This window comes from Salvia miltiorrhiza, chromosome 2 (genome assembly GCF_028751815.1).
Source record: "Salvia miltiorrhiza cultivar Shanhuang (shh) chromosome 2, IMPLAD_Smil_shh, whole genome shotgun sequence".
Lineage (NCBI taxonomy): Eukaryota > Viridiplantae > Streptophyta > Magnoliopsida > Lamiales > Lamiaceae > Salvia > Salvia miltiorrhiza.
Window position 1 is genome coordinate 65,827,533 of NC_080388.1, and position 12,291 is coordinate 65,839,823.

The following is a 12,291-nucleotide window of genomic DNA, read 5'->3' on the forward strand; positions in this document are numbered from 1 at the left end:
ATGAGTTCCCTAAGTTGGAATTGCAGGGGGCTGGGTCATCCTCTTGCGATTCCTACGTTATGTGAGCTTGTTCGTGCTCACAGGCCTGATTTTATATTTTTATGTGAAACTCTTGCTAAAAGACAACGTGTGGAGTTGATTCGTTCTCGTCTTAATTTTGAAGGATGTTTTGTGGTGGATTGTGTTGGTCGGAGTGGAGGGCTTTGTATGTTTTGGAAAGCCTCATCTTCTTGCAAATTGTTGAGTTTTTCTTCGAACCACATTGACATGCAGGTTACTGATACTACTGGAGAGTGGCGTTTGACTGGTTTTTATGGCTATCCTGAGCGTGGGAGACGTCGGGATTCTTGGAACCTTCTCAGGCGGCTGAAGGATGTTAATACTCTTCCCTGGGTTGTGATGGGGGATTTTAATGACCTCTTGGACCCCGGAGATAAGCGTGGAAGTGTCCCTCATCCCAACTGGCTTTTCAATGGTTTTCGGGAGGCTACGTTAGACTGTGGTATTACAGATATTGCTCTTAATGGTTACCCCTTTACTTGGTCTCGTGGGATTGGCACTCAGAATTTTGTTGAAGAGCGTCTTGATAGAGCTATGGCTACGGATAATTGGAAATCTCTTTTTCCTAACGTGATTTTTATTCCTGTCACGGTTACTATTTCAGATCACACACCTATTCTTCTCAAATGTGATGGGATGTATGTTCCTCCTCCTCGGCGTAGGTTCTTCTTTGAGAACAAATGGTGCACGGAACCAGAGTTGCCACAAATTATTCGAGACTGTTGGATTAATCTTCGTGGCATAGATATCATTGATCGTTTAGCGGCGGTGTCTGAATCCCTCTCTACTTGGGCCTCGAATCAATACAAGCATGATAGGTTGCTTAAATGGCGGCTGAATGATAATATCCGGCGTCTTCAAGGCAGGCATGATTCTTTGTCTATTGATAGTCTTTTGCAGGCGAAGAAGGCGTTGGCTGCTATTCTAGCCAAAGAAGAGGAACATTGGAGACAACGGGCAAAGCAATTTTGGCTTAAAGACGGGGACCAAAATACTAAATTTTTTCACTCAATGGCGTCGGCTAGACGGAAAGTGAATACCATTACACGTCTTCAGCGTGATGATGGCAGTTGGGCTTCTACGCAAGATGAGATGAGGAACACGGCCAAGGACTACTTTACTGCTATATTTGAGAGGTCTGATGGTGTGGGCGATTTCAGCCAGGTCTTGGGGAAGCTTCGGCATTGTATTGATGAGAGCAAGAATGTGGAGCTCACCCAGCCTTTCACGCCTAAGGAGTTTACTGATGCTCTTAACCAAATGCATCCAGATAAATCTCCGGGACCCGATGGGTTTAATCCGAAGTTTTATCAAAGGTTCTGGAGTATTATTGGGAGTGATGTTGTCCGGAGCTGCTGTGAATGGCTGAATGCCGCTGCTCTACCCCCTCAGTTAAATCGTACTATCATTTCCCTCATCCCCAAGGTGACTAATCCGTCTAATATGAAGGATCTCCGCCCCATTTCTCTGTGCAATGTGGTTTACAAGCTGATTTCTAAGGTGCTCTGTAATCGTTTGAAGAGTGCTTTACCTCAGCTTATTGATCGGGCACAGTCCGCATTTGTGGAGGGTAGGCTTATTCATGATAATATTCTCATTGCCTTTGAGGCTATTCATTCAATGAAGAAAAAAATCCGAGGCAAGTTTGGGACGATGGCTTTGAAAATTGACATTAGCAAGGCGTATGACCGTGTTAGTTGGGAGTTTCTTGAAGCCGTTCTTGATAAGCTGGGCTTCTGTTCTCAGTGGAGAAACTGGATTTCTATGTGTATTCGCTCTGTCTCGTATGATGTCCTCGTGAACGGTACGTTGGTCGGCCCGATTATTCCTGGGAGAGGTTTACGGCAAGGAGACCCTCTTTCTCCCTACTTATTTATTCTTTGTGCAGAGGGGCTGTCAGCTATGATTAATTATGAGATGGCGAGGGGCAGCCTGCATGGTATTCAGATCAGTCGTGGGGGTCCGGCTGTTTCTCATTTGATGTTTGCGGATGATAGTATTTTCTTTTGTCGGGCTTCAGCTGAGGAATGCTTGAATCTCAAGAGGGTCCTTTGTGATTATGAGAAGGCCTCGGGTCAGGGCATCAATTTCCAAAAGTCGGGGATTCTTTTTAGCGCAAATGTTTCAGATAGAGACAAAGATGAGCTGTCTCATATTATTGGTGTTTGGTCGCCTCTCAACACTGGACGGTATCTTGGTCTCCCTTCTCTTATTGGTCGGAAAAAGAAAGAAATTTTTCATTATTTGAGGGAAAGGTTATGGAGTCGAATACAAGGGTGGAGCGGCAAGAAGCTATCTAAGGCTGGGAAGGAAATTCTTATCAAGGCGGTGGCTCAATCTATCCCGACTTATTGCATGGCGGTCTTCTCTCTTCCGACGGGGCTCACGGATGATATGGAGAAATTATTGAACAAATTTTGGTGGGGTAACAAGGTGGGAGCAGGTCGTGGTGTAAATTGGTCGAGTTGGCATAAGCTTTGCGTGGACAAGAATTCTGGTGGTATGGGTTTTCGCAGTCTCCAGCTTTTCAATGTGGCGATGTTAGGTAAAACTGCGTGGAGGTTGCTACATGATCCGGAAGCACTTGTTAGCCGAGTCTTGAAAGCTAAATACTTTCCAAATGGGGATTATCTTTCTGCTAAACTTGGGCATAACCCCAGTTTTACGTGGCGCAGCATTCATTCGGCGCAAGAGCTTGTTAAGAGAGGGATTCGTTGGAGGATTGACAAACATGGTTTTCGTACCTCAATTCCACATGATTTGTTGTCATTTCCCTTCATATTTTGCTTGCCAATGCGTGTTTGTACCATAATGTTGAGTTTTATGAAGATTTGATGTCTTGGTGTAGTTTTGGAGTAATTTCAGGAAAAATCAAGGATTAATTGGAGGATTTTGAAGATATTATATTGAAGTACGTCTCGAGAGGAATCCGTGAGCGCAAACGGCGATCAAATCCGAGTCCGGACGAGGGAGAACGGAGCAAAACGAGCGGACTGCGCATAACGCCCAGTAGCCCGCGGTCACCACCCGCGGCCGCGGGGTGGGACCGCGGGTCAGCTGCCCCCGACTCAGGAGACACCCCGCGGTCACCACCCGCGGCCGCGGGGCGGGACCGCGGGTCCCCTGAGCATCCCCCACGTTTGAAGGCCGCGGACGCGGGCCGTGACCGCGGGAAAAGGGCGGGGCTCCCCCAAATGGACCCCAAACGCGATTTTAGCCTCAAAACTCCATTTTTCTCTTCCTTTCCCCATTCATTCACCACACACACCCACTTCATCTTCCCCAACTCTCCAATCCCAAACCCTAGCCTCCATTCTCTACCATTTTTTCTCTCTTCCACACACAAAAACAACACCAAAATCAAATAAAGAAGGGGAAGACTTGGAAAGGAGCTCATCAAGACTACATGATTGAAGATCAAGATTATAGGATTTGTCTATGAATCTCTATCTCTCTATATCTTTATTTATGTTTTCTTATGACTTGAGATTTGCTTTTATTATGAATATGCTTGGCTAAAATCTCTTATCTTAGGGATTAGATTAGATGGATTTGTAATGAATTGATTTCTTTGTTCAATATATATCTTGATTGTGCTTATTGTTATCTTTTCAAGTCCTAGATTTATCTCTTGTATGATTGGTTGGCCACCTTTTGTGCATTTCTAATTTGTGATTTGAATCGGGAGAGGATAATTACAATAGATTAGGAGTTTGATACATATCATCTCAATAAACCGGGAGGTTGAGAGTTGGGTGAGGGCTTGTTGATCCTTTGTGCTCTTGGGAGTTATAGGTTAGAAATTGACCGGGGACGGCAATTATGACCCGTAATCTACTGTTTTAGTCGTCCGGGAGGGGGCTAAAACTAGTGGGGAGATCGCCCTAGATAAGTAGGCCATATCAAGATTTAAATTGATTTAGATTGAAGTTCATTACGATCTATCGAAATCTAGTCCCTAGGATAACTTTCATTCAAGTCATTCCCCAATTTATTCACTAAGTTTATGTTATTGTTATTTACTTTTCTTGCTTTATTTAGTTTTGTTTTAGTTATCAATACCTCTTGAACTTTGGTTGTCTAAATAGATTGAAAACAACTTATTAATAATATTTAGAAGTTTAAATTCACCAATCCTTGTGGAATACGACCTTGCTTCCCTTATATTGCAACTACACCGTACACTTGCGGCGTGGTGAAAATAATAGCGAACAAGTTTTGGCGCCGTTGCCGGGGATTGGTTGAGTTTTTACTTTTGATATTGTGAAAAGTTGTTTTTATCTAATTTAGATATTGTTTTTATGTTTGTTTATTTATATGTTTATTTACTTTTGCTAGAGAAAATTGCCGCACAACCGAAGAAGTGGCACCAAAAAGAAATTAAATGGATGATGGAAGGAATGAGTTGGTTGAGCAACTCCAACTACAATTGGCGTTGATGCAACTTAAGTTGCGAGTTTTAGAAGCCAAAAGAAATTGTAGGCAACCATTGATCCAAAAAGCCTTCCAACCAACACCTTCTTATGGTGGGTATTATGACATGGGGTGCAATGCCATGGAGTGGCAATCACCATTGGAGTATGAGGACCATTTCAATAGTTGGAATTATGAAATTTCTTATTCCACTCAAGAAGGCTTCCAAGGGGGAAATCAATACTATCAAGAGGAGAAATCAAATTCAAAAGACGATCTCCTTCAATGCTTCATAGCTACACAAGCTTGGATAGAAAAAAGTCTAGCAAAATCGGAGGTTATGCTAGAAGAGCAAAGAAGGTCTTTGGCTACCACTATGGAAAATCAAAAGCGAATTGATGATTTGTGCATGGCCATTAGCCTTCAAAATGGAACCTTGTATGAGGAACCAATGCCAATGCTAAGTGAAGAGCCTCAAGAAGTTGAAGAAGAGTATGAAGAAGATGAGGATCAATTCTCCAAACCCCTTGAAGTCGAGAGCCCAACTTTTCCGACACAACCTCTACAATTTCAAAAAGATGAAGATTTCACAAGCTTTAAAGAAAGCAAAGTCAAAAATTTTGTCGATCCTTACCTCGCCACAGGCGATTCTATGAAGGCTTGCTTCTTTCACTTTTATTTATCTTCATCTTTTGATTTTCACTTTGATTTGTCTAATAAGGAATTGTTTGAGTGTGGTGGTACTCTAGATGGTGAACGAGATTACCATGACGCCCGGGATGTCTCAAGAATTGCAAAGCCACCATATTTTTGGGTCGCGGTGGATGGAGCATGCAAATTTGATGAGAAATGGCCACCACCTAAGCCTCCACCTCGTTTGTGAGTACGAGACAAGTAACCATTTTCTCCTTCATCCAAACTTATTTCTCCTTTGTGTGAAATAAGTTTGGGGGGAGGGTGAAGATGGGTTACTTATCTCGTTTATCCGTTGTTTATTTATTTAGTTAGTTTAGTTTTCGAATAATGAGATTTTGTCTCTGTTTTTGAGCTTTTCCTTGTCTTTTGTTTTTGAGCTTGATTGTTGAAAAACATGAGTTGGATGAAATGTGTGTTGGGCTTATGATATGAATGTTGCTTTTGAAAAGAAATTGTGTGTATCACTTGTGGATTATGCATGAAAAGTTTGAACTTGTGACAAGTGAGTTAAATGTTTTGCCTCCAAGAACTTGATAATGAGCTTGTAAGATTTGAGCCATTGATTGTCATATTATCACAATCTCATTTTGTTCTTGAGTGTAAATCGATTGAGCATGTATGTTGGTCTCTAGAACTTGCCATGAGTCCTCTCTTGAAAATAAAAGTAGATGTGTTGTTAATATTGAAGTGATTTAAGGCCATCTTTGTTAGCCACTTGACCCCAATTGTGCCAAATTCTCATATGATCCTAGTTTACCCCTTTTGTGCCTTGTAGCCTTTCTTTGAATGAACCAATGATAAAGGGGTAGAACTTAGAGTGTTAGTGGTTGCTTTGATGAAGAAAAAAGTTTGGGAAATGATTGAAATTGCTTATCAAGCTTTGATTGTGTGAAAATCACTAATCCCCTATGAGCTCAAAAAGAAAAAGAAATGAAAATGAATGTGAATAAAAGAGCATAAAGGGGAGTGATTTGCCTTTTGAATCATAGCCATGATAGATATCACTAAGGATGAAAAGATGAAATGTAGGGATTTTGGTTTTTGATTGATAAGAGAAATAGTAAAGTCGATTTGTTCATTATGATTATTTGATCGTGGGATGAGTCACTTTGCCTAAAAACACCTCACCTCACCAAAGAGCCCTCATTACAACCCAATGAAAGCCCTTGTTGATCATTATTTATAACACATTGAAGTATAGAGAGTTAGGATAAATGGCAAGCTTATGGTAGATTGTATACATTGTTTCAATTTGAGTGCAAACACGTCCAATCTAAACACTTGAGAGTTGAGTGCATCATTGAAACATCCACATTTGTGAGGATTCAAGCTTGGAGGCCATAATATTGAACTCTTCATCACTTGTGATTTTTTGGAATGCATTTCTACTTGTGATACACTTTTGAAAGATTTTTGAAATTGTTGAAGCCCTTGAAATGACACCAATTCATTCTCACATGTTTGTTATCTTTTATTTCTCTTCTCTTTGTTGTTTGGGGACAAACAACGCTTTAAGTTTGGGGGGGGTTGACAAACATGGTTTTCGTACCTCAATTCCACATGATTTGTTGTCATTTCCCTTCATATTTTGCTTGCCAATGCGTGTTTGTACCATAATGTTGAGTTTTATGAAGATTTGATGTCTTGGTGTAGTTTTGGAGTAATTTCAGGAAAAATCAAGGATTAATTGGAGGATTTTGAAGATATTATATTGAAGTACGTCTCGAGAGGAATCCGTGAGCGCAAACGGCGATCAAATCCGAGTCCGGACGAGGGAGAACGGAGCAAAACGAGCGGACTGCGCATAACGCCCAGTAGCCCGCGGTCACCACCCGCGGCCGCGGGGTGGGACCGCGGGTCAGCTGCCCCCGACTCAGGAGACACCCGCGGTCACCACCCGCGGCCGCGGGGCGGGACCGCGGGTCCCCTGAGCATCCCCCACGTTTGAAGGCCGCGGACGCGGGCCGTGACCGCGGGAAAAGGGCGGGGCTCCCCCAAATGGACCCCAAACGCGATTTTAGCCTCAAAACTCCATTTTTCTCTTCCTTTCCCCATTCATTCACCACACACACCCACTTCATCTTCCCCAACTCTCCAATCCCAAACCCTAGCCTCCATTCTCTACCATTTTTTCTCTCTTCCACACACAAAAACAACACCAAAATCAAATAAAGAAGGGAAAGACTTGGAAAGGAGCTCATCAAGACTACATGATTGAAGATCAAGATTATAGGATTTGTCTATGAATCTCTATCTCTCTATATCTTTATTTATGTTTTCTTATGACTTGAGATTTGCTTTTATTATGAATATGCTTGGCTAAAATCTCTTATCTTAGGGATTAGATTAGATGGATTTGTAATGAATTGATTTCTTTGTTCAATATATATCTTGATTGTGCTTATTGTTATCTTTTCAAGTCCTAGATTTATCTCTTGTATGATTGGTTGGCCACCTTTTGTGCATTTCTAATTTGTGATTTGAATCGGGAGAGGATAATTACAATAGATTAGGAGTTTGATACATATCATCTCAATAAACCGGGAGGTTGAGAGTTGGGTGAGGGCTTGTTGATCCTTTGTGCTCTTGGGAGTTATAGGTTAGAAATTGACCGGGGACGGCAATTATGACCCGTAATCTACTGTTTTAGTCGTCCGGGAGGGGGCTAAAACTAGTGGGGAGATCGCCCTAGATAAGTAGGCCATATCAAGATTTAAATTGATTTAGATTGAAGTTCATTACGATCTATCGAAATCTAGTCCCTAGGATAACTTTCATTCAAGTCATTCCCCAATTTATTCACTAAGTTTATGTTATTGTTATTTACTTTTCTTGCTTTATTTAGTTTTGTTTTAGTTATCAATACCTCTTGAACTTTGGTTGTCTAAATAGATTGAAAACAACTTATTAATAATATTTAGAAGTTTAAATTCACCAATCCTTGTGGAATACGACCTTGCTTCCCTTATATTGCAACTACACCGTACACTTGCGGCGTGGTGAAAATAATAGCGAACAAGGATAGGGGATGGCGCTAAGGTTCGGGTTTTTCAAGACCCTTGGATTCGTCGTGATAATAACTTCAGGTCTTCTATTCCTCCGCCGCTGGGTTTGGAAGATTTGCGTGTCGCTGAGCTGATTGATGCTTCGTCTAATGAGTGGAATGTGGAGCTCATGGAACAGCTTTTGCCAGCCGAGGATGTAGCAGCTATTCGAAGTATTCCGCTTTGCCCAAATGCTGGTACTGATCTCCCTATTTGGCATTATTCTGCTAGTGGTTGTTATACAGTTAAGTCCGCGTATAATATTGCGAGTGAACTGGTGTTGACTCCTAGTTATAAAGAAGAGGGCCCTTGGCCCAATATTTGGAAGCTCGTTGTTCCTCTGAAAGTGAAGTCTTTTCTTTGGCGAGCAGCGAAAGATAATCTCCCGACTAAAGCGAAGCTCTTGTCCCGAAGCATTCAGGTGGGCGGAGAATGTGGGATCTGTAAAGAGGGCTTTGAGAACTCTTGGCATATCTTTATTGCTTGTTCTTTTGCTGAGCAATGTTGGGAGGCTGCTGGTTACTCACTACTCTTGACAACTATTCGGGCGCATTGTGATTCCTTCAAGGAAGCTATTACGACCATTATGACGATGGCTGATAGGGGGTGGCGGCGAAGGTCGGGATGCTTCTCTGGCACGTTTGGAAGGATCGGAATAAGGCGGTGTGGGAGGATGTTGTCCCAAACCCTCATCGCACGATTATTTAGGCGTCTATTTGTAGGGAGGAGTGGTTGTCAGCTCGCAATAATCCTTTGTCACCTGCTATGGAGAGCGTAAATGCTGTGCAGCGCATGCCGTGTGTTGGTTGGCATGACATCAGTGTTGGGTGGGTAAGGTGTGGTGTTGATGCAGCTTTTTTTGCCGGTGATAATTCTATGGGGATTGGCATTGTGGTGAGGAATCATGTTGGGGATTTCTTAGCTGGAAAATCGATGAAGTTCCCTGGCAGGAGAGATGTTGTTGAAGGTGAGCTTATGGGAGTGAAAGAAGCTTTGTCTTGGTTGAAAAATCTCGGATACTTGGTTGGCTTTGTGGACTGTGACAGCAAGATTGCGTGTGACGCTATATTAAAGAAGACGGAGCTTATTAATGAAAGGGGCGTTCTAGCTGATTTTTGTTGTCGTGAACTGTCTTCTATGCCTGGTATTAGAATTTGTAATGTTCGTCGTACTCAAAATGCTATAGCCCATTGCTTAGCTAAAGCTGCGAGAGATGTTGGCACGTTGCGTGTTTGGAATGAACCCCCGTTGTTTGTGGAGGGTCATCTCCATGTTCCATGTACGTGTGATGAATAATATATCTCTTTCTTCCTCAAAAAAAAAAAAAAAAAAGGAGACCGAGTAGTAAAATTCAACTCGAAACATTTAATTACATAAGAGGTTTATGCTTTGATTACTTTTAGAGGGATTAAACCATGCATATTGGTTTTATATACAAATTTATGTGTGACAAGTGCGGTTGGGCTATTTTGTATTTTGTAGGAATGAGGTTTCTCGAGAAAGACGTGTAAACTTTTCACAAGAAATATTTTCTTTTATGACCAATGAAATCCGCAAAGGCTATATTGTCCCACAAAGAATCAAGAATCAACGAACCCCATCAAAATTCACAAGATATTTTGAGATTTACATATTATTCAAATTTGTCATAAGTGATCAGGCTCAAAATTTTGAATGGAAGGAACTATTCAAATTTGAAATGCAGCACTATTGTTTTGTCGCAAGTAATATGGAAAATGTGCGTTAATGACGTAGGAGCAGTTCATCGAGCTACTGTAATAATTATGCAGAGTAACTATTTTGCTATCATAACTGTGAACGAGTTAGATATATTTTCATAAGAAAAATAATAATATGAAATTTTTATTGGCTTATTCTTAAATATTAGGGTAAATGTCACTTTATGTCCCATCGTTTGGTCGAATTATCGATTATGTCCCAACTTTTCAATAATATCTAATCGGTACCCAACCTAACAACATTTTTTTAATTGTGTCCCCTAAAAAATTTTCGGCGCCCTGAAGTTGACGTGGCACGCCGGAAACTGTGACGTGGAAATATTAAAACAGTTGGATTTGCCAGCTATAATTATGTGGCACTAAAACAATACTAACGAGTGTGAAGAAAAAAACCCAAATCAACACTAAAAAGTTCTAAAGTTTGGGAAAAGTGAAGAACTCTTCGTTGGGCAAGGGCACCTATGCTGGCCGCCGCTCCAAGCTCGTCGCCATTCACCCGCGATCTTCGCCGCCACAAAATACACATTCGACGCAGTGGCCTATCCTCTCAGGTATTCCTCCGCCGCCACGAAATACCTTTCCTCTGTTCCAATCGTGCGATGATTTCGAACCCTAACGTCAATTTGATGTTCTCAGAGGACAGGGAGATCGACGGCGGCGGCGGAGAGAGGCGGCGAGAGGGAAGAAAGCACGGGGCAGGGGAAGCGGCGAGAGGCAGCACCGCAGGAGTGGAGGTCAGCGGCGAGGCGGAGGCGCAGGGGAAGAGGGCTACATGGTAGCAGAAGACGTCATGGAGATTGGGGGCGGAGAAGGGAGTTAGGGATGTCGCAAAATCGTATACCCACCAAAATTCTATCAAGATTTTCTCTTGCTCCATTCTCTATTCATGATTTACTTCAACTATTACACAATAGATAATTTTTGAAACAGAAATCGAAGAATGAAGAGAAATCGAAATATAAGGATTTATAAACAAAATTCTTTGTGTTGATAAGTATTGGGGAGGAGGTGGCCGACTGTTCTCGTCGTCGGAAACACTACGATGGCGGGGAATGCGGAATTCCGCTGGATATGGTAGACGACCTGTGGTGTTTCGTGGAGAGTGATGAAATAAGGTGAGGAGAAGAGATGAGTCGACAGTAGGCTTGAGATGGTAGACGGCCTTTGGTGTTTCTGCGGCGCTGACGGTAGGCTTGACGGTGATGGTGGTGGTGGCGGCAACGTCACAGGAGTGGAGGTCGGCGGCGAGGCGAAGAAGGAGATGATGTGATTCTTTTGGCGCAAGGAAAGAGGATGAGGTGATATGGATTATGTTAAGTTTTTTTATTAAAATATAATGAATTTGACAATTTCAAGTGGATTAATAAGTCCACGTAATCAAACTCCGGCATTCCACGTCAACTTCCGTGCGTCGAAATTTTTTTACGGGACACAATTAAAAAAATATTGATAGGTTGGGTATCAATTAGATATTATCGAAAAATTGGGACATAATCGATAATTCGGCCAAACGATGGGACATAAAGTGATATTTACCCTAAATATTATATTCACATGCCTTTAATTTTAAGGATTAACCTTAGAATGCTGGAAATGGAGCATATATTTACACTATTTTCCTACCATTTTCATATGTTTTGTAAGAAGGATAATTTTCTCTAGACAAAATAGAAAAAAAAAAATTGGGTAGCTCCTTTTTCTCATTTTACCCAATTCATGATAATATTATCACAGAAAATTAATGTGATAATATTTTTTTTTTGGAGTATTAATGTGATAGACTGTGTTTCTACCTTAAAGATTATGAGATAAAAAAGATGGAGAAGATAAAATGTTTCAATCTTTTCTTATCCTTCATTTTCTAATAATAAATTTACAATCAAAGAGAATACATCCTTAATGGATAAAAATAGTTAGTAATATTAATATCTTGTTTGCTTAAATGAATTGAGACTTTAAGATATCTTAATTTCATTGATTATTTCTATCATTTAAGCTAATTTTATTTGATTTATATTTCATTAAAAAGATGAGATTTATCTTAATATCTTGTATATTTTAAAAAATAAATGTAATCAATTATTTATTTTATCCATCATGTAACGTGAACGTGGACCCAGTAAATAAGTAAACACTTTCTTGCCTTGTGAGATCTTTCGAAATGGTATTCGGTTTATTATTTTAAAAGAATTGTCTTCTATGCTAGTCACTACTCACTAGTGAATAATTTTGAACTTTTTGAAAATTACATTACATGTGATCAATTAAGTAAAAGTGACACATCATTTTGCGATTATTTATTTTGTACAAGTTGCCGACTGATTTATTGATGTCTCCCG

At 40.9% G+C, this 12,291-nt stretch overlaps 1 protein-coding gene across 1 annotated transcript; it reads left to right on the forward strand.

Moving 5' to 3' along the window:
* LOC131009894 (uncharacterized) lies at nucleotides 1-11,222 on the forward strand. The gene is made up of 7 exons (XM_057937297.1): nucleotides 1-2,708; nucleotides 8,256-8,831; nucleotides 8,936-9,492; nucleotides 10,384-10,503; nucleotides 10,589-10,727; nucleotides 10,948-11,067; nucleotides 11,144-11,222. The coding sequence occupies exons 1-7, from the start codon at nucleotides 1-3 to the stop codon at nucleotides 11,220-11,222; spliced, it is 4,299 nt and encodes a 1,432-aa protein (XP_057793280.1).
* The last annotated feature ends 1,069 nt before the right edge of the window (nucleotides 11,223-12,291 follow it).

What these genes read in the sequence shown, in the direction of transcription:
- LOC131009894 (XM_057937297.1), top strand. Translation starts at nt 1, where the DNA reads ATGAGTTCCCTAAGTTGGAATTGCAGGGGGCTGGGTCATCCTCTTGCG. An exon ending in GATAGGGGGTGGCGGCGAAG is followed by an intron (nt 8,832 to 8,935) that starts GTCGGGATGCTT and finishes GTCTATTTGTAG; the next exon opens with GGAGGAGTGGTTGTCAGCTC. An exon ending in CAGGGGAAGAGGGCTACATG is followed by an intron (nt 10,728 to 10,947) that starts GTAGCAGAAGAC and finishes TGTGTTGATAAG; the next exon opens with TATTGGGGAGGAGGTGGCCG.